The 20,641-nt window shown below is 41.0% G+C and overlaps 1 protein-coding gene across 3 annotated transcripts in view; it reads left to right on the top strand.

The window, feature by feature from the left end:
• rgs19 (regulator of G protein signaling 19) overlaps positions 1–20,641 on the top strand; it is an 85,032-nt gene that overhangs the window by 10,649 nt on the left and 53,742 nt on the right. The window contains exon 2 of one of the 3 annotated variants that reach the window (XM_017710880.2): positions 11,689–11,799. The exons of the other annotated variants lie outside the window; for them this stretch is intronic. Within the exon in view, the coding sequence (XP_017566369.1) occupies positions 11,785–11,799 (15 nt within the window). The 5' untranslated portion in view covers positions 11,689–11,784. The remainder of the gene's footprint in view (positions 1–11,688; positions 11,800–20,641) is intronic. 3 annotated transcript variants of the gene reach the window in all.

Below are 20,641 nucleotides of genomic sequence, written 5' to 3'. Positions count from 1 at the left end.
TTGGATGAATGAACCTGGGTTTGGAAGATGCCAGGAGGACACTATGGCTCTGCTCAGACTGCAGGCAAATTTGAGACCACTGTCCACACTGTTATTTGCAAGTGATCAGATCAGATTTGTGTGTCCAAACATCAATAGCCTATCTGTTTGGGTTGCTGTGGTTACAGTGTAGGCAACTGCATAGCCACGCTGGTGATGCGGATATCAGACACGGATGCAGGAGAGATGGTGTTGCATCACATTGCCCTCCAAACTCAGAATTCTCTGGAGTAAGCATGAATTTTTGGCACTCTGGATTTGACATCGTCAAAGTGACACAAAAGACTGAATTGAGTGGCCAGAGCGTCCAGACTGAGAAGCATGTGTAAAAATCTGACTGGAATCACAGTACAAACCACCTCCAAATGTGGTTGGGATCCAATTAGCCAAAATCTGATTTCATGTGTTTTTTTGCAGTCCAGGATGTTAAACGTCAACCTAGATCCAATCTAGATATGTCAAATCAGATTGTGGCAGTGTGAACATAACCTACCTACAGGAATACATAGAGCCAACAGGAAAGTTTGGTGGAGGAGGGATACTAATCTGGGGCTGTTTTTCAGGGTTTGGGCCCCTTAGTTCCAGTGAAGGGTGATGTTAATGCTCCAGCATACAAAGACATTTTAGACAATTATGTGGTTCTACGTTTGTTGCAGTAGTTTACAGAAGGCCCCTTTCCTGTTCCAGGATAACTGAGCTCCATAAAGACATGGCTTGACTAGTTTAGTGTGGAGGAACTCCAGTGGCCTGCACAGAACCCTGACCTCAACCCTGAATGAATTGGAACGTTCATTGTGAGCCAGGCCTTCTTGTCCGACATCAGTGTTTGACCTCACAAATGCTCTTTTGACTGAATGTGCACTTCTGATTTAATGGTAAATTAGATTGTTAATTTTCTCCCATGAACAGGTGTGTTGGTGGGTTACTACAATACCTTTGTATGTTCTGGAAATGTTTCTTTTACCTGATTTAGCTTGCTTCGGGGAGGGCCAGTGCATGAGTTATGCAATGAATTAGAGTCAGTTCTTTTTCGGGCACACGGGAGCAGCTTTCAGACACAGTAGTATCTCTTAGCACATCAGATAAGCATGAAACATGATGATGCAAGATTAACAATTTCAGTCAGGAATTTGTGCTACATTTATGTACGCAGGCCACAGACTAAACAGGATGCAAAAAGTCCTGGTTGAAATTTCTGCAATGGAGTGATATGAGGTAATATTTTTTATAGAGCATATAAAAGTTGAAGCATGAACTTCCAGCAGTTCCACTAACCGAAGTATTGTCTAAGCCACATAAAGTCTGTTCAATTTTTAAATTTGCTTAAATGTTTAAACATCGCGAGCTTTTTGGGCAATGCTCTTCACATCCTTTCTCATTAGTTTGTTAAAAAGCGTGTCATTTTAGCTGAGGTCTGCAGACCACCATAAAGGCCCAACAGTTTGCTGACAACCATTTGACTTCTGGTCAAACAGGATGTTCCAGTTTTACATGCATTTCATTGTGACTTAAAGCTAAATATACCCTCTTTATCACAGACCTAAGTTAAAATGGGAAGAGTTACTGGCAGTTCAGCAGGATTCAGCTCCATATCGGCAACTGTGGAGGGTTGCCTGATCATCCCGCAACACCTGAGAGTGCTAGTTGTCACAGATTACAGTGAATAGGGCGTAGATTTCGATGAGACTGTGGGAGTGTAGTTGTGTGGTCACATAAAAGTAGTTGGCGTAGGACTACAACTGTAATTCTATAACAGAGTCCAGACCCAGATGCTAGCCTATGCGGACCTGGACCTATAACCGATAAACTATGGATAATTTAATTTCGACGGGGTGGTCCTATTTTAATCGGCATAACTTTTCTAGCACTTACGGTAGCTTTAGCAGCCGGAAACTCACAAACCAATCGCATGCGTTGTAAATATCACACGTGACGCTACTCAGCCAGTCAGTTCTATGCATTATGTTGAGCAGTGAGACTCGAGTGAGTGATGCACATACAGGGGAGGGACGAGGCGAGAAACAGCAGTCAGAGAAGAAAGTGAGTCAGAGGGAAGTTTTTACATGGCGTTCTCTAAAAAGAGAAAACTGACCATAAATATTGTTGAAATCTGGCTGAATTGTACTTCATTTGATATGACATTCAATTCTTGACTGTATAAGATGTTGATATTCCTACTCAGCTACTTCAGTAAACAGTATATGGCAGTGAATCATGATGCAAGGTAGACATTATGATGTTTCAGACCTTTGCTTGAGGAAATTTTCTTTGACTGGACCTTACTGAATTTTAATTAAATAAAAAAGTGCAAGTCACTGAGAGATTAATCCCATGTTGCTTTAAGGAAAAAAGAAAGATATTAATTTTCTATATATTAAGGTACAGGCTTTTTTGTCCAAGAACATCTGTTGTTCTCTTTTTGAGGTCCTAACGTTAATGTACCAAAAACAGAATTAATTTGCCTACGTCAAAATACGTGTTATGAACACATCGTAGGCAGATGATGTTGCTATGGGAACACAAGATGATGGCCAAAAGCCCATTCCACTTGAACCTGCTTAACTACATTAAATATCCATGTTACTTCTTAATGTTACCCTGTGTTTGTGCCCTGCTCTCCCCCAAAAGTGTGAATACATGTGACCATTAACTCGATAGTCACTTTTATTCATGGATGACTGGAGCTTCTAACTATGAATACCTACAATATACTATTAGAGGATATCAGTTCCCTAGACCCTAAGAATCATATGTGGCCTTACACTTAGGTCCAATCCCATTTCTCCTTCTTACCCCTAGCCCTTGTTTTCGAGTCTCATTCTAACCCCTTGGAGGTTACAAGAGGTAGTGGTTGAAATCCTTCCCTACAAAATGGGACAACCCTCAAATTAAAAATAAAATAAAAAAATAAAAATGCTTCATTAACAGCTACTAGTTCAGATCCTCACTGCTGGGCTTTAGTTACATTTAAGGTATCATATGCTTTTAAATTGGGGTATAAGACAGTTATTTATCATCGCCCACCACAAATTCTTTGGTGATATGAAACTAAAGTCTTGTTCAAATTTTCCCGTGCCACCTTAAATGATGCATCAGTTACATTCTGGCGCTTCAGGTATCAGAATTGCTGGTTGGGATTGAGTAGTGGGTAACATCTCTGCCTTCCACGCTGTAGACTGGGGTTCAGTCCCCTGCCTGGGCAAACACCTGACACTATACCAATAAGAGTCCTTGGGCAAGACTCCTAACACTACCTTTGCCTACTTGTGTAAAAATGCTCCAATTGTAATTTTTAAGCTTGTTATGAAGAAAACGACCATAATAGACTGAAACGACATTAAACTTAGACAAAACAGCCGTTATCGTAATTTTTTAACGGAGAAAATTTGTGGGTTTCTCTGGTCGCTCGCGCTCCCATCTTGCCAGTATTTCTTTTTTTCTTATAACAGTCTGGAGTGAGTCTCTGAAAACCTTCGTTTGGAGGGCCATGTAGCCCTAACACTTCACCCTACCCCTCTATCTCAACAAAAATCGGGACACCCTACCCCTAGGCGTGAACGTGCAAAACAGAGGGCTATGGCTCTAAGTGGTAGGGGCGATTCCTCACTCCTAATATTACTTGCACATCGGTTTTAAAGTAGTTACCAACTCTTTTCTTAAGATGAATAACAGTTATAAGCCTGTGGTTTAAGGGGTTCATAACCATGCCAGTCCAATATCTGTTTACAGCATCTGTCAGTCTTTGCGGTTGTGAAGATTTTTCTGCCTTTTCTTGTCCTCCTCCTTCATTAGCATCCTATGTTAAACATACCTGAAGCGACTTCTGCGAAACAGAGGGAAAGAAACGTGAGTGGGCCTTTGGATTACACTTTACTGCACATTACTCAGTATGTAAATGCTTTGTGGGTATGGATTGCATGATAGCAGTGCTGTAGTTCTTTTGTAGTCCTTCATTCTTTGGTCTGAAGGAGGCGGTTGAACTGCAAGTCACTGAGAGATTAGTCCCGTGTCGCTGTAAAAAAAAAAGATCTTAAAGAGGAAGCATGAGTCACACATGTCATTCTGTGGTCATCTCTCTCTCTCTCTCTCTCTCTTCCATCCTTTCACCCCATTTTTGCCACCATACATTTGTAGTGAAATCCTGACACTTGAAATCTGTCTGTAGCTGCAGATGTTTGCCGTTCCACCATAATTTAGATCAATATTTAACCTCATTAAACTGTAAGAATGCTTTGACAGGTCATTACTACACAGAGGCTTGTGCAGAGGTTTGGGCGCCCATGGTCGAGTGACGTGTGGTTGATTTTCTAAGGGAAAATAAGTAATTTTAATGCATGATTACGACGTATTTGCTTTATTTTGACATGTTGGAAAAATAAAACATAGCCTGTGCATTTTATGCTTTATTTTTTCTGATACGTTAGGCTCAGCAATGAAATATTTTAATAGCGATTAAAGAAATTCTGCACTAAACTGTGCAGAAAATGCCATATTTCGGTTCCCTGTAGAGGATTTGTTAAATAATTTATGTCATTTGATGGGGGTGTCCAAACGTCTGCATGCAACTGTACCCTAGTTCATATTATAAAACGGATAGTTCCGGTCCTAAACTCTGATTGGCTGAGCCGCGGTCGAAAAAAACCCTAACATTAAGTTGCACTCTAGCTTCTGCTGTCCAATAGTGCACTGCTTGTCGAGTATGAATGTGGATGAATCCCAAATGACCATTTTCAGCGATATTTTGCATTGCTGCATTCCTACATAGTGCACTATTTAGGGAGCAGGGAGCCATTTGAGACTCAGCCCCAGCCTGAGAAAAGTGGTGCTGTCAGACAGGCAGACGGCTCAAGGTGGTCATTTGGTGACCAAAAAGTACTTAGTTTTTTCATTAAATAGTGCTGTAAAACTTTCTATGAATGTCATATTTTTAAGCATCTATACACATATTCACAACATGTTATAATGCATTCATAAGGCATTATAAACATGGCTATAAATATTTCTAAAGATGCATTACACGTTATAGCCATGCTTATTATGCGTTATGAATTGTTCACATAATACATTATAAGTTCTGTTCATAACAAATTATAAGTTATAAATATTTATAAAAATGAATTAGACTGAATTACACTTTATAGCCATGTTTATTATACATTAAGAATTGTTAACATGCTACATTATAACTAGTGTTAATAAAATGTTGTACTTGATAGTGGAGTGCTGTCATTGTAATTTGTTCCCTCTCTGGTTCTAACATCAAGTGCTAGAACCCTTCCCTCTGTAACACTACAGTACAGTAGTGCTGATTTCTGCTGGCGTTCTAATGGATATGCAGTGTTAAGTCAGTGCCAGGCTAACGGTGGTGCACATTAACAGTGGTGAACATTGACTTTCCCTCATTGGGTAAAACTCTGACGGCAGCTCTAGTTTAAACTCTGACATCTGAAGCCTGTAATGAGCTTTAATGTGGATGTTTTAGTGTTTCAGTAAATCCTTCAGTAAATACTTCAACTCTTAACCCTGGAGGAGGCTTCAGTCCAGTACGCGTCACTTTACTTAGAGCGGACAAATACAGCTTATGAGCTCTTATAATTTGTTATGAACAGTACCTATAATGCGTTAACAACTCATAATGCATAATAAGCATGGCTATAACATGTAATGCATTTTTATAAATATTTATAGCCATGTTTATGATTGTTATGAATGGATTATAACGTGTTATGAAAGTGTTTATAGATGCAAACCAATGTGACATTCATAGAAAGTGTTACCAACAGTGCTGTGTTATATATGGTTGGTTGCTCTGATAAGGACTCTTATTGTGAAATCAGGGTTAGTTTTCACTGGGAGGGTCTATATGTACATTAGGAAGAACTGAGAGGCAGTCGAGAGTTGAGGGCTGAGCGAGGGAGTCATGAGCTGAGTAGCGAGCGAGCCGTCAGTGAAGACTCTGCTCATGCATGGCGTGGCTGTGGCCTTCAACAGCTGGACCATAAAGCGCCACTGCTTTATCGAAAGCTGCGTCTCTTCTAATAACGGTGAATACAATGTGGTGACTGAAGAATGCAGTTTAGTGGGTTCATTTTAAGGCCAGTTACCGAAGATTCCCTTTGTCTTCATAGATCCACATGTGGCCATGCTTTGGCCTTTGCTGTCTCGGTTTTTCCACAGAACATCTTCAGCAACTTCCCCTTCTTCTCCCTTCTTCTCTCGTCTGTTGCCCGTTTCCTCTTTTCGTGCCGAGCTCCCCTTCCTCCTCTCTTCTTCGGCCCGCTAAAGGAGAAGTAGGAGATTTTGGCCATGCCAGACACGGCTGTGCCTTTAGATCATAATCCATTCAGAGAACACGTTCTTCATCCGGGGCTATCTAGCACTATAGCTACATATTCACCTAGACCTGGGACAACGTGAGTACATTTGAATTCAGTGTGTTTTGTTTCTTAGAAACGACTTTCTGAGATCTAACAGGCTATTTAAGGCCGTCCTTTGATGAGTTTGTTCCAGCGTGGCGTCCTCCAGCTGAACTGAAGTCATGTCATCGGGTCGTGGTCGTACCTGTCGGTTTACGTCCTGTAATAAGTCGGTTATTATCATTTTCAGTCTGGAGATCTTTTAGGCAGCATTGTGTCAGCGTCTCTTGTGTGAAAGCATGTGGAGACCAAATTAGTGAAGTGTCACTTTCGCAAATCACTGTTGCTGGTTTGTTGGTTCAGTTTGGTTTGTGAGGTTTTTTTAATTCTGCCTACAGAATTTTGTGTGTTGAAGATTATCTGGCCGTAATAGAGTAAACTGTTCACTGCAAACTGCCCAAAATTCTGTGTAATAAGAGCAACAGCCATCCATTTGGTTCAAAAACACTAGACCTGTTCTTTAACTGTACTAAAGCCCGACCCAGATAACGATAATATTTAGTGTTGGCAACGTGTGGATTGATCTGTGTCAGTATAAGTATTGAAAATACCACCAATGATGTGCTAATTCATAGTGAAATTCATAGGATTCAAACTCACAGCCTACTTAACGCCATTCAGAAGCCCAGTTAGAGTTACCAGGAGTTTAAATATATTACAGCCGTTCAAGCTGAGCCGGGAAATTTGTACACGAAATGTGTTTAAATCATGATTAGAACAACTAAAACATGTCAAATGTATTCAAGCCTAATCTTACACATGATTACAACATTCTATGACATGACCGGACTATTTTGGATGGAAGTAACTGATGAAAAATAATAAAAATTCAAGACAACTATCAACTTAAACCAAAACCAAAGAATTATGGGTAACTCTGTTGCTGATACTACACTATTTATTTTATTTAAGACTGCATGTTTATGGTGTTGTCTGCCCTTTGATGGGCTGGGTGCTTCCTGCCTTCTGCCCAGTGACAGCTGGTATAAGCTTCAGCACCCTCCGTGTGAGTGTGTGTTCTTGTAGTGCTATACTTGTGAGGACCCCATGTCCTCACTATGATAGAAATACATGAGATTTTTGCTCAAGCGAGGACATTTTGCTGCTCGCTGTTTTTTTTTCACCACAATAACTTTTTTATTTGAAAACTAAAAGAGCAGAAAAATTTTGGATACTGAGGTTAAGGTTAGGGTTTAGGTTTAAGAGCAGTATTATGTGGCTACGGTAACACAAAAATCAATAGACGTCTATGGATGTCCTCACATGTATAGCAAGACAAATGTGTGTGTGTGTGTGTGTGTGTGTGTGTGTGTGTGTGTGTGTGTGTGTGTGTGTGTGTTTATTGTGTTTGCCAGTTCTCTTTCTTTCTTTCTTAAACAATCGTATCAGTAAATAAAGTTGGACTGAAATGAAGTTAGGTAAGAAGATATAAGATATAAAAGACAGACATAACATTAAATCACATCAGTCAATATTATAGGTTATCAGATGTTTTAGCCCCTAAAAAAAAGATATTTCACTAAATATTGGCCTAGATTGTAGCCTAATTAGAACTTTGCATTTAAAATGTGGCTAAATGCAAACGAAAGGTAAGAGATTTAGGATGCAGGATGTGACAGTGTAACGGAAGTGAAGGGTCACTGTGGTCATTGAACCTGGAAGATCCGTTTTATTTCTACAGCGATACGTGCAATATTTCCTGTGTGGTAACAGAACGTGGCAGGCAGTGCATGTGCTAAGGAGAGTCAGCATGCTACTGAAACTGCTCCGCAACCAGTTATAAATAACTTTCAAGCAAAAGAACCCCAGTTCCAGCTGTTTTTTACAGCTGTCTGTAGCACAGAGTTACAAATACAGTGTATTTGTCCGCTTAACGCTGCATGTGTGCAGTATAAGAGCTGACTAAGCAAGTTGTTATACAGTACAAGAAGCAAGTTTTTACACGTGCACCATCATTTCATATCTGCAATACAGTATTTCTCATATTTACCTTCATAGGTACCTTCTCATGTTGCGTGTTAGGGATGTTTATCACCCGATCGCTAAAATATCTGTGTTATTAAATTAATCTGGGGCCCCCGAATGGCATGTGGGTGTAGTCCAGCTATATGTTCTCTGTTATTTTGGTAGTATTTTTATAAAAGGCACGGCAGACGGCGCGTGGGCAGAGCTTTCAGAAAGCTGCTTTCCGAGCAACATCTGACAAACGTTGGTCAGTGACTGCTCATTAGACGATTGAAACCTATTTTTGGTCTCTGATTGCTCTTTCAGTACCAAAGTCCCCCCTCCTCTCCGCACCTATACGTCTTTAATGGCATGGAAAATGTGACTGGAATGTAAAGATGTGTTTCTGACTCAAATGTGATGTTTACAGTGAACTGTATGTTTATATTAGAATCATTGCAATTACTTGAGTAGCCTCTTGTTCTCCAGGGTATATTTCGGTTTGTCCGTCTTTTACGTGACCAAATCATGAGGCAAATGATTCAGTAACTACATGAAATATTTATTTACTTATTTATTTATTTGTAAAATCTCCCCTCAAATGAACAGAACATGTGTTTTATGATCACAGATATTGCTACATGCTTACAGTTTACTGGGAAAGCCAAAAATCTCCGACGCTCTTTGTGTTGTTTTCTAAAAGTGATGTTTCCAGAGCAGATCACTGAAGAGACGCCGTCTGTTTATAGTTTAGAGCCCAGATTTGGGGAAAACGGGTCGACTTTCAGTAGAAAAACAAAGTTCAGCTTCTTTTATTATAAGGGTTTAAAATGACATCACTGTCTATTAGACTGGAGAGAAGAGCTACAGCCTCACACGACGCCCAGCTTCTGAATGGAGCTTATGGAATAGGAATGTTATGAAGAACATGACCGAGTGCGTTTTGGAGCCACCGGTGGCCTCGAGGAGTTAAAGAGGCTAAATTCCATTAAAAAAGTCCATAAATCAGCAGTGATTAGCTGTTGTATTGCATATTAATGCATATTTTATTTCCTCATACTCCTCCTACATTAAGAAACTGCTTGGTGGACTGTTTTTAGATTTATACTGAAGTCTTTTTAAAAGTTTGAGAATTTATGTCTTTTCCAGGGTGATTCAAACTGAATTTCAAAGATTGATCTGATTTCTAAATGATTTATTTCACCTGTAAATCATTACAGATCAGTGCAGTGAACTGTAAACGGTTTAAATGAGCATAAAGTTTATTATGTAATTGTACAAGATCTCAGTCTGAACCTCCTCCAGCTGTACGGACATCAACGCCACAGTCAAACTCATCCCAGACTGGATTGAGCGTGTCGAGTGTCGCTGCACTCACGGCTCTTTCAGTGGGATTTCGGAGGTCATCCAGTGCTGTGGAACCAGCGCCGAACGCTCTGAGCTGCACAGTTCTGACAGATTCACTCTTATTGACGTGGAGAACGCAGAACGCTCTGCTCAGGGGTCTCATGTCCTCCCAGACTGAAGGGAGCCAGTCAGAAACTCTATGACCCCCTCTTACAATTGGATTGTGATTGGTTCCTCGCCGCCTCACGGTTGTTAAAATATGGTGCTTTGAAATCGGATGACTCACCCTGTATTTTGGAGTCTTTGAAAGGTTATGCATAGTTCATTCTTAATCAGTGAAGCCTGTTTTTATTATTTGGCTTTTAAGAAAATGAGCCTCAGTGACACTCTAGTAGTTATAGTACTGCACGAAAGTCTGAGACCCTCCGTTTATTTTATTTCCAGTCAAAACAACCACGAGGCACTAATTATTCATTTCTCAGCATCAGGAAAAAAAAAGCAGCAAAACATGTTTTTGCAGAAAATCACACAGAAGCCTCAATAATAAATATCAACTTTCTGAGTATTGATCATTTCCACCGTTTTCCTTTATTACTGCCTCCGGTCTTTTCAGGAGACTTGCTTTGAGGTTTTCAACATCTGCAGGGTTGTTTTCCACACTTCTAAAGTTCAGTCTTAGTCGTTGGTTGCATTTCTTGCTTCTACACTCATGTTGTTCATAAGCCCTTACTCCACATCTCCGATATCGGGTTTTGGTGTTCTTCTTCTTTTTAATCTATTATTCTCAGTGAGGTTCTTCCTGAACAGCTACACATCCTCCCAGACTCGTAGCGCCGCGTCGTCTTCTCACAGTGGCAGGATGGACAGAAACACCTGTGGATGTTTTTCAGATCTGAGGCAGCTTGATTTGCTCCTCTCTCTCAGAGACGAAGGCTTTGAGCGCTGATTATCTGATAGTTCTGGAGGTCTATCAGGTCTTGCACGGTTGTTGGGAGTCTCTGTATCTTTTAATCATTTTCTGAATGCTTATTTTCTTTCCGGTTGTAAGTAAAGTCCTGTGCGAAAGTTTTAGGCATCTGAGCAAATTTTTAATGCGTCTCAGCAGTGAGTTTAGCACAATATACATTAGAATAAAGTCGTATTCATAATTCAAATTAACATAAAAACAATAAACAGTAACAAGAATTTCTCGGGTCCATATTTTTCTTGGACACCTTCACAGCCGCCACAGAGACTCGTTAATATCATCAATTACATCATGAGCTCAATTTACTGAGCACTGATTGGTCAAACCAGGAGCTGCTTTTTAACTACATTTAATACTGGGCTTCCTCGAGGAGACGCTTGGAAATGGGTAAACAAACACACAAACATCCAGAAAATCACTATTTTATATATATATATATATATATATATATATATATATGTATGTTATTATTAATTAATAATATTGTGGATGTTAGTCTGTTTCTTTAATCAAACATATATATATATATTTTTTATTAATTAATATTCTATGAATTTTGTTTATTCAAGTATTAACACTTTTCTCAGCAAATAAGCACAAACTACACAATAGATTTTGAAAATGTGTCTTGGGTGCCTAAGACTTTTGCACAGTACTGTACTTTTTTTAATGTCAAATATCGTCAGAAATATCTCTTGATATTGAAATATCTCTTGAAAATGACTGTTTTGACCAGGAATGCCATATGAAGGGTGGTCTCTGACTGTTGCACTGTACTGTAAATGGAAACAGGCCATTCTTACAGCAAGATTTAACGTATAAACTATAATGAACATGAGCTGTGAAATCACTGCTTTTGAAGTAACTCATATAAAATACTGGCGTTTCTTTGTCTTTTTCTTCCTCTTTGTTTGTGTATGTGTACTTATGCTTTTCCTGGTGTGTGTCTATGTGTGTGTGTGTGTGTTTGTGAAGGAGAGGTCCGCGGCCTGCGGGGGGATGACATGCATGTGTCCAGGCTTTTAACATCGTTGAGGATTGTAAGACTAGTTGGCTGCCCTCCGCCGAGCCATGATGGACATTCTGGTAACTCTCTGCTCTTACTCTCGCTGGTGTTGGTGCTGTGTTTGTGGTGCACTGCCTTGTTTGAGGTGTTATAAAGTGTTACTTGGGTTGTTTGTCTGTGGTGGCAGTTTAGGAAATGTCAGTAGAGCTAGTCAGCAATGGTGCAGGTCATGCTGATGTCACATGACACACACACACACACACACACACGCACACACACAGTTTGAAGTATGCATATGTATAAAGGGACGTAAGGGATTTAATATACACCAACCGGCCACTTCATTAAGTACACTTCCTTGTATCTACACTCATTGTCCATTTTATCAGCTCCACTGACCACATAGGATCACTTTGTAGTTCCACAGTTACAGACTGTAGTCCGTCTGTTTCTCTGATACCTTGTTACCCCCTTTTACCCTGTTCTTCAGTGGTCAGGACCCCCATGGACCCTCAGGTCCTATTTGGGTGGTGGATCATTCTCAGCACTGCTGTAACACTGACATGGTGGTGGTGTTTTAGTGTGTGTTGCGCTGGGCTGAGTGGATCAGACACAGCAGCACTGCTAGAGTTTGAAACACCTCAGTGTCACTGCTGGACTGAGAATAGTCCACCAACCAACAGTGTCCTGTGAGCAGCGTCCTATGGGCATCATCCTGTGACCAGTGTCCTGTGACCACTGAGCTGATGATGAGCTAGAGGATGACCACCGGAAACTGTGCAGAAACAAACGAGCTGTTGTCTCTGACCTTACATCTACAAGGTGGTGCAACAAAGTAGGCGTGTCTAATAGAGTGGACAGTGAGTGGACACAAAAACTCCAGCAGCACTGCTGTGTCTGATCCACCAGCGCAACCCACACTAACACACCACCCCCACGTCAGTCGCGTGCGGGCAGTGTGACGAACGTAAGCACATCGTGCCTTTGGGAACAGGTCATGAATATCGTCAGTACTTAAAGAAAACTGACCAACTGAATGTTTCATCTTAAGGAGAGGATAATTAGCCCTGTTTAATGGAACAGAGAGTGTAAAACATCAAACAAAATCACTGTAGTTATAGTTTTTCTGCTGGTTCTGCTTTTTTTTCTGGTTTCAGCTTATCAAATATCAGAAAAAAATATTGTAATACTTATCATGTACTATGTGTCTAAGTATCATGATGTCATCCTTTCGCCGTATCGCTGACCCCTAACATTAGTGTCTCTGCAGTGCTGAGAATGATCCCCCAACCAAATAATACCTCCTCTGTGGTGGTCCTGTGGGGGTGCATTGAAGAGCAGGGTAAAGAAGGCTAACAGAGTATGTGAAGTAATTGTAGAACTACAAATTGCACCTAGGAGCTGATAAACTGGACAAAGAGTGTAGATCTTGATTGGCCAATCTTGCACAGTTAACACGCGTGTCTAAGCATGTTTTGCTGCCCTGTGATGTCACGTGAGCAAATCACAAACATGTGGACTCCGGCTACACGTGTCTCGGAGGCCGTAAGCCTCTAGAGTCTTAAATCCGAAATGATATCATTCGCTGTCTCATGATTTTGCTCCTTGAGATGGAACAATTCCAATTTGTCTTGTACCAATACCGATCTGAGGATTTCCTCTTGACTTGAAAATTAGTTTTTTTTTGCTTAACCTCTGAATTTACATGACCAAATCATAAGGCAAATTACTCAGTAACTGCATGAAATCAATGCACATTTTAATTTTATTCATTTATTTGTTTGTAAAATCTCCCCTCAAATGAACAGAACATGTGTTTATGATCACAGATATTGCTCTGTGCTTATAATTTACTGCTAAAAGCCAAAAATCTCAGACGGTCTTTGTGTTATTTTATTAAAGTGATGTTTCCAGAGCAGATAACTGAAGAGACGCCGTCTGTTTATAGTTTAGAGCCCAAATTTGGGGAAAAACGGGTCAAATTTCAGTAGAAAAACAAAGTTAAAAGCTTCTTTTATTATAAGGGTTTAAAATGACATCACCGTCTATTAGACTGGAGAGAAGAGCTACAGCCTCACACGACGCCCAGCTTCTGAATGGAGCTGATGGGATATGAACATTAGGAAGAACGTGATGAAGAGCGTTTTGGAGCCACCGGTGGTCTCAAGGAGTTGAAGAGGTTAAGATGACCAATGCGCTGATTCAGGCTAGATTTGTTACACAACTGGAGTGAAGTCATTCTTTTTGTGCCTCTGATATCTAATCCAGCATTTTCTGTTGATATCATATTTTACACCTTGTATGACAATGAGCGCCATGCTCGGCAGACATATTTCAGTCTTAGGCACCCAAGACACACCTTCAAAACTGATTTATTTGTGTAGTTCGTGTTCATTTGCTGAGAGAAGTGTTAATATTTGAATAAACCGAATGTATAGAATATTAATGAATGATTAATTAATTAATTAATGACTCCTCGAGGAAGCCCAGTATTATATGTAGTTAAAAAGCAGCTCCTGGTTTGACCAATCAGTGCTCAGTAAATTGAGCTCATGATGTAATTGATGATATTAACGAGTCTCTGTGGCGGCTGTGAAGGTGTCAAGGAAAAATATGGACCCAAGAAATTCTTGTTAGTTTTTATTGTTTTTCTGTTTATTTGAATTATGAATACGACTTTATTCTAATGTATATTGTGATAAACTCACTGCTGAGGTCAACTGGTTAAAAATTTGCTTAGATGCCTAAAACATTCGCACAGGACTGTATTTGTATACGGAAAACAGAAACACATCTTGTTTACGCTTATGTTACGTTAAAGTGAAATCCAGACATGTTTCCTTCACCAAAATGCATGTAAATGTAAAGTGTAAACACTCCCATAGATACTGATATGTTGTCTCTACATGCTGACTTACATGCTATAACTTAGCTGATGATTCTAGAAGCAAATCCACGTGTTGCATAACATTAGAAACGCCATGCCTGATTCAGCTTGTGGCTGGAAATTTGCTGCTAATTGGTCGTAATGACTGGGATTTTTGGCGTTGACCAACATTAAAGTTAGCCTGAAATCTAAATCATAAAAGGACAAATTGATAAATTCAGTCATTTTTTCAGATACAAATAATATTAACATGAAACAAATAATAAAAAAGAACAGTTGTTCTTCCTGATTCCGTGTATGTGGTGCTCTGAACTTCTGGAAGCGTAAAGCTGTGAACGGAGCTTCAGGGCGTGATGAACATCACATGCACTCCTCTTTTTTCTTCTCGTTTATTTAAAGGGCCCATATTCTACATTTTTTCTTATTTCAAAGGCCTGTCTTTATGTTGTTTTTGTGGTTTTAAACACTCACAGTTCTTTTTTACGTGACCATTTTCCACCCTTAGAGTTAAACAGGCTGTTTTTGATATACTGTATGTAAATGGCCTCTGTTCTGATTGGCTGACACTGTTAAAAGGCAAAAATTACAGTTTCGATGTGAATTCTCAGAGCGAAGCTGCTGTAGGCGGTTGATTTTTTTGTGACATCACAAAAACAGAGAAAACATAACAGGCTAAGCTTCTATATGCGGAGGATGTGGGATGAGAGGTGAACGTTATGTTTTGAATATGAATGGACAAGGCAAAGCTACTGTACCCAGACAGCGAGCATATATAATTGATAAGGTCAGCACCCCGCTGGCTATTTGCCGCTGCTGGTCCACCTACAGACCACCCAGATTACTGTCCTGTAAGGAAAAGGAGTACATTGGACTGTGAGTGGAAAATGAGTGACGCTAAGTGGAATGTTGTCTATTACTCTGCTTGAACACCAGTGGGCCGCCCAGAAAACACTGAGCGAAACGCAAGGGGACCGCCAGCTTTGCCATCAGTGGGCCTATAGTGGTCACACTGCCCTCTTGCTATCAGGACAGGCGGATATCCATAGTTTTTTGTAACATCGCAAAAACATAACAGGCCGTTTTAGCAACTAAGTTTCTGACTGAATAGATGTGCTTATAGCTGACCAGTACTGGACTTTGAGATATAGATGGTTCATTGTTGACTCTCTGGAGAGCGAGGGTGTTTGGTGTCTGAATGAAACCGCAAGCGAATGCAGTTCTGAGAAATGCTCAGCTGTTGCTGTAGCATCCGCACCGCTGGTACTCAAGTTTGTTTTTCTGTAGTAAAAGTAAGATAGTGAGTAGGTTGTGTGTGTGTGTGTGTGTGTGTGTGTGTGTGTGAGTGAGAGAGAGAGAGAAGAGTATAGAAAGGGAGAGGGAGTGTGGAGTAAGACTTTGCATTAGTCACATGATTCATGTCCAGCCAAGCATGGCATCTGGATAAAGTTAGAGAAAAGCAAGATTTAGATCTAAAAACAGACAAGCAGGCAGACATTCATCCTGTGTGTGTGTGTGTATGTATGTGTGTGTGTGTGTGTGTGTGTGCGCCTGTAGGCCAGCTGAGTGAATCCAGCACACACCTCTCTCAGGCAGTCTGCACAGTTTGCATATTTTGTGTAAGACCCATTCCGGCTCTATAGGCTAAAACAGGCCTCCTACTGTTTATATATCAACCTTGACATAATTGTTGCTCTCTCTCTCTTTCTCTTTCTCTCTGTCTCTCTGTCTCTCTGTCTCTCTCTTTATTATGTTATCCTCGAGGGAGACACTAGTTTCTCACGACTAATGCCAGGTTATAGATGTCAGAGTTTTGGTTACTATGTTTGTACTCACCGCTGATTTCAGTCTTTCCTTGCCCTTTCTATAAAAGGAGCTCACTTGACTGAGTTTAAAAGGCAGAGTTCTTTGATTTACAGGAACCTTGTTTTTGTAGCAAGTAGTTGCCCCATTGGATGTACTGTAAATCTCTCAACCCCTTGTGTGGTGTTGGGGTCTGTGGGACCCATTTTAAATGTTTAATAAAATAAAAATGATGCGATTTTATAATTATTTCTACCTCAGATTCTTGGGCTTTGCTCATTTTCTGTGAACATATAAAATAACCCGGGGAGGGAAAGTGTGGAGGTGCTGTGTCCTTCACTCTGTTCTCCTCCTATATGGCCTGCTGTTTGTGTGTGTGTGTGTGTGTGTGTGTGTGTGTGTGTGTGTGTGTGTGTGTGTGTGTGAGGATGGACAACATGGACAGTCTGCTGACTGGCTACAGCTGCTAAAAGAGAACCCTACACTGGACACTTCTGATATTTTAAACATCTGGTATTTTTACATGAATTGTTAAGGCTGCATTGATTTAAAACAACAAGAATGCGGTGGGTCCACCAGACCCCTGAGTAACACACACATCAACACCACACAAGGGTTAAAGGGCCCATATCCTGGGCCACTTATGACATTTGTTTGGTTTTGTGTATCAAAACAGGCAGAATTCATGTTTACATGTTTCTGTTACTGTTGCATTAAGACTGACTGTATGCAAATGACCTGTTTTCCGATTGGCTGCCTTAAATTGTGGCTTGTTCACAAGGCTGTCCAGTCTGAAACACTCCTTGTATGGTCAGTGTGGTGGGCAGAGCTAAACTGTAGTAGGCTGAATAGGTGCCTATATGTAAATGCAGTGGTTTTAATGACTTCATTAAACAGTGAATTAAAAACAGGCCATTTTTGCAGCGCAGTTTGGGCTGTATGGACTGGGCAGTGAATGGGACCTTTTGAAACTTTGACAATGTTTGCATATTACATCAAACTCTTTTAATTAAAACAGGGAGGAAAATGAGATTTTCTGTAATGGGCACTTTCAATCAGAAACCACCTTTATTCATCCCATGATTCAGCTTCTTTCTGCCTATAACTTTGCTGATAATACTACTGCTATTAATATTAGTAGTATAATAACTTTGTAGGTAGTCTGACCAGAGGAGGACGGGTCCCCCCTTGTGAGCCTTGGTTCCTCCTAAGGTTTCTTCCTCAGCTCTGAGGGAGGTTCTCCTTGCCACCATCACCCCTGGCTTGCTCACCTGGGGGTTTTACATTCTTGTTAAAACTTTGTCTTTACTGGAATTCTGTGAAGCTGCTTTGTGACAACATCAGTTGTAAAAAGCGCTACGAATAAATTTGACTTGATAATTAAGGCAGCAACAAAATATTATCCATGTTATTGATAATATTTTATGAGGCCCACCCCAAGCAGCCTCACTCTTGCTTAGCCAGCTAACTTCCAGCTTAGTTCAGTCTAACCCTGGATTTCTTGTCTGATGACGGTGGATCGCCCGGGTCAGGTTAAGGTCGGGATTTTGGATCATAACCAGCTGGACCAATGGGGTGCGTTTCTGACCTGTTAGGGAGAGCCTTCTGTTGGAGGTGGACCGCTTTGGTCCTTTGTGGTGTTAATCAGGTAAAAATATCGCTTAGCAGGAGAGGAAACAAGTCATATCAGGAATATAAAGCAATTATTAGTCAAATAATAATATGGTGATGGTGCTTTTTACCATTATAAATGCTTTACTTTCTACCTTATCATAAACATCATGCTTTCATGTGCACATGCATGAGGATTAATAATACCCACCATGGCTGTGTTTGTTAGGTCTTGTGAAGCTGAAACCCAGTCAGGAACCCAAGATCTGGTTCTACTTGCTGCTGATTGGTTGTGGCGAGGTGTTTCTGTTGGTTGTCACTGTTAAAATAAACCTCCATTTTTTTGTCATTTGAAAATGGCAGATACACTTTACACCAGGGGTGTCCAATCTTATCCGCAAAAGGCTGGTGTGGCTACGGGTTTTCACTCCAACCAAGCTGAAGCACACCTGATTCTGCTTGTTTAATCAGTTGGTCTTTGGCTGCGTTCACATTACCAGGTTTAAGTGGCACAAATCCGATTTTTTGCCCTAATGTGACTCAGATCCGATGTTTTCAGGGCTGTGTGGACGCAAATTTGATCTTTTTGAAATCTGACCTGAGCCGCTTTCATATGGGGTCCTAGATTGGCTACGTTTTTTCTCACTGAGCGTGCGGCATCATTCAGCGTTACCATGGCGGCAGCGCCAAACAGAAGATAAAGCCTGCAAACGGTGGAAAAGCAGCTCATCTCACCTTTTTCTCCTCCATCTGGCTCTAATAATGAAGCCGAGAGCTGATCAGAGTTAATGATCGTCTCAGCGAAGCTCGTTCTAGTTTGTGCTGATGATGCAGTGGTTCAGTCACGTGACGTCACTGAGTAGGAGGAGCTCATGAGGGTCATTTCAGGCCGGTTCATCACATTGAGTCACTGACCTAAACCAGTGCGAACCAGCGTGTCAGAGAGATCGGATCTGAGCAAAAAATCGGATTTGAGCAATGAGGCTTTAATGTGAACGTAGCCTTAGTCTTCAAACATTTCATCAGGTGGCCTCCGGCTTTGTTGGAGGGAAAACCTGCAGCCGCGCCGGCCCTCTGCGGATAAGACTGGACACCTTTGTATTACACTGTGTTTAAATTGGGTGACTCATGGATCAATAGAAAGGGTCTAAAATGACTTCGAGTAAAGTCTTGTCACAGACTTCTGCTTTACAGCTCTTTTGGAGATTCAAGGTTTTATTCCAATGACTGTTTTACATACATTCAGTAGAGGTTCATCATAAAACTGTTGCACACATCAGATTCACTAACTTCTGTTGGTGGTTCTTCTGTGATGTTTTTAACTAGAAAAAAAACCTTGAAAAACTGCCTGTAAATGGTGTCAGGCCTGCTGTTGATCTATTGTAGGATGTGGTTAAGGTGAGCCGTGGAGAAGTTCCTGCTGTGTTGTTCTAGCTCTCGTTTTCCTGCTAGCAAGAAGAACAGGAAATGACTTGTTGTCCTCAGGGTGGGGCAGAGCAGCGTCAGAGCAACCTGAAGCTTGGTCTTAATATTTGTCATTTCCAAACGTGGTGCGTTGTCTCTGACCGTGAAGTCAGCATTGCATCATTTGAACACCCCCTTCTCTGTTACACACTCTCGGAAACTCCAGACTGACCTCAGCTCCTTTTGTTTTTGGCTTAAATATCTACCAGATGAGAATATCTAACAGCTAAACTGCTAAAACTCCAGCAGAACTGCTGTGTCTGATCCACTCAGACCAGCGCAACACACACTAACACACCACCACCAAAGTGCTGAGAATGACCCACCACCCAAACAGTACCTGCTCTGTGAGGGTCCATGGGGTCCCGACCACTGAAGAACAGGGTAACAGAGTATCAGAGAAACAGATGGACTACAGTCTGTAACTGTAGAACTAGAGTGCAGCTATACAGTAAGTGGAGCTGATACACTGGACAGTGAGCGTAGAAACAAGGAGGTGGTCATAACGTCACCATGTTATAATTTTTAAACACTCACTGTCCGCTCCTACCTTGTCGGTCCACCTTGTAGATGTAAAGTCAGAGGCGACAGCTCATCTGCTGCTGCACAGTTTGTGTTGGTCATCCTCTAGTCCTTCATCAGTGGTCACAGGGCGAAATTTAAAATGATTTCTCTTGCTAAGATAAACATTGTTTGCAGTGAACGAGCTGGAGTGACCACAGCTCTAAAGGGATGAACATAATGGAGCTAGTAAATAGTCTGTAAGATATAGAAATGTGTCCATCATCACCTAAACACACTGAAACAAACACCAGTTGTAAATATTAAGTCTAGTCATCTGTCCAGTATTGATTTTTTCAGCAGTTATCTGCTGATGCCAGTGTAATTCTGTCAGTAGGCATCCCTATGCCTGTCCACTGTACCTTAGAAGGGTACAGTACGTGAGTAAACTGCAGCCTTGCCTTTTCATAGCGGTGTTTTTGACCCAAGGACCTGAGAGCAGCCGTAGAAATGATGAGGCTTGTATACAAACTGGAACATTACATAGAGAAAAAGCATCGTGGTGTCGGTTTCACACGCCCAGGCCAGGTTAGAGTAGCGTTTGAATAATCTGGCCACACTGTGCCCTCAATCTCGGAGTGGTCAGAGAGTCTTTAGTG

This window comes from Pygocentrus nattereri, chromosome 9, assembly GCF_015220715.1.
Source record: "Pygocentrus nattereri isolate fPygNat1 chromosome 9, fPygNat1.pri, whole genome shotgun sequence".
NCBI lineage: Eukaryota > Metazoa > Chordata > Actinopteri > Characiformes > Serrasalmidae > Pygocentrus > Pygocentrus nattereri.
This window is presented reverse-complemented; position numbering and strand designations above follow the sequence as displayed.